The 1,784-nt window shown below is 39.9% G+C and overlaps 1 protein-coding gene across 1 annotated transcript; it reads right to left on the reverse strand.

Annotated features, from left to right (window-relative positions):
* Positions 1-233: 233 nt before the first annotated feature.
* Positions 234-1,484, reverse strand: SARC_15359 (hypothetical protein; the record flags this gene model as incomplete). Its single annotated transcript, XM_014290519.1, has 3 exons — positions 234-368; positions 856-1,006; positions 1,358-1,484. Coding segments are annotated over 3 exons (413 nt in total), but the record flags the coding sequence as incomplete, so codon positions are not given.
* Between the last annotated feature and the right edge of the window lie 300 nt (positions 1,485-1,784).

Below are 1,784 nucleotides of genomic sequence, written 5' to 3' on the forward strand. Positions count from 1 at the left end.
AATATATATACATATATATATAAGTGCACTCTTGTATACATACAAATTCCCAAGCCAAAAACACATCTAGACATATCACCATGCGTCAATATATGAACATCCATCACTATCATTCCCTACAACACACACACATGTACACAAATATACATCAAACACACACACTCATACACACAACTACCCTTCTGAACACACATGTACATGTGTATATACACAGAGTCAAGCGTAGTACATACCTGCTAACGCCGGCGGTGGGTGGGAAGTTGCTGAAGTTGTTTATCAAATGGAACAGCACAAACGTCGCACTCTGCTCTATAATGCGCGAGCCGAATTGACGTTCAAAGGCCGAGGCAGGCATATTACCGGCAGGGCTGGGGAAGGATATAAATAGATGCATGTCTATAAAAATGTGTTTATAAATAGGTCTATAGATATATGTTTTTGAAATAATGTTTATAAATAGGTGTTTATATATAGATGTTTATAAATAGATGTTTTGGGAGTTGGGTAGAGTGGAAGACGGCGTTGTTACGTGATAAGAATAAAGAGAAAAAGGGCTTATGGGGTAGTACATACACATATGCACACACGGACGGGAAAGAAGACACAAACTCACTCGAGTGACTATAGAAACGTATTAAGTCACACCAAAGACGTGAGTGTGTTTACGTGAGTGTTAAACTACACACACCCACACGACGCAAAACAGAAACCAAAGGCGTGAGTGTGTTTACGTGCATGTTGCACTCACACCCACCCACACACTGCACCACAGAAGCGTAGACGTGAGTGTGTTTACGTGTGTGTTAAATTACACCCACCCACACACAGCACCACACAAACGTAGACGTGGCATACCCTGGGGGTGGCACTGGCGAGGGGTTGATGGGTGTAGTGGGGGTGTTTGCGTGAGCGTTGGCTGTACCCGACTGTGTGTGTGTGTCCTGAGACAGCGAGTCAGGCACGTACATGGGCGACGGCTGCACATTACTATCACCACTGCTGTCACCTGCAGGATAGGAGAGAAGGGTGTACAGTTGGTGGGGTTTAGGGTATAGGGTTTAGGGTTGTAGGTATGTATTTAGCGAGGGAGATAGACAGTTGGCTTTAAGGCCAATGCCAGTAGTCACAATCTCTGTGCGAGGGCAACCGCTGCGGCACTATGGGCTGCGCTATATATAGCAACCACAACCACAAGGTATATAGAACTCCAACAGAGCATGTTGTGTGTGTGTGTGTATGTATAGATAGGATGCATATATTATATATCCGGCTTCCTATGTATAGGTGTGTTATGTACACGTGTGGTGTGTCCAGTATCGCATGTGCACAACAACTACAGTACACTCACTCGACGTACCTGTCTGTTCGTACGGTGCCTGAATGCACGCTTTGACCACAGTGAACACCCGGTCGATGGGCTGCAGGTCCTTGCGCTTCTGTTGATACCACAAACGTGTATGGGATATATGAGATATGGTAGACATTGAATATGTCTTTGTACTTCTGTTGATGTCATTGGCGCATATATATATATATATACAGATGTATATATATATGTATAAATAAATAGAAATATATATAAATATTATATATATATATATATAGATATATGCATACATATATACATGCACACATATATACAAATATACAAATATATATACATAAATATACATATACATATACATATACATATATATACATACATACATACAAACATACATACATATATATATATATATATATATATAAATATAATATATATATATATATATATATATAGTATA

Source organism: Sphaeroforma arctica (assembly GCF_001186125.1).
Source record: "Sphaeroforma arctica JP610 unplaced genomic scaffold supercont1.5998, whole genome shotgun sequence".
In the NCBI taxonomy this organism is placed as follows: Eukaryota; class Ichthyosporea; order Ichthyophonida; genus Sphaeroforma; species Sphaeroforma arctica.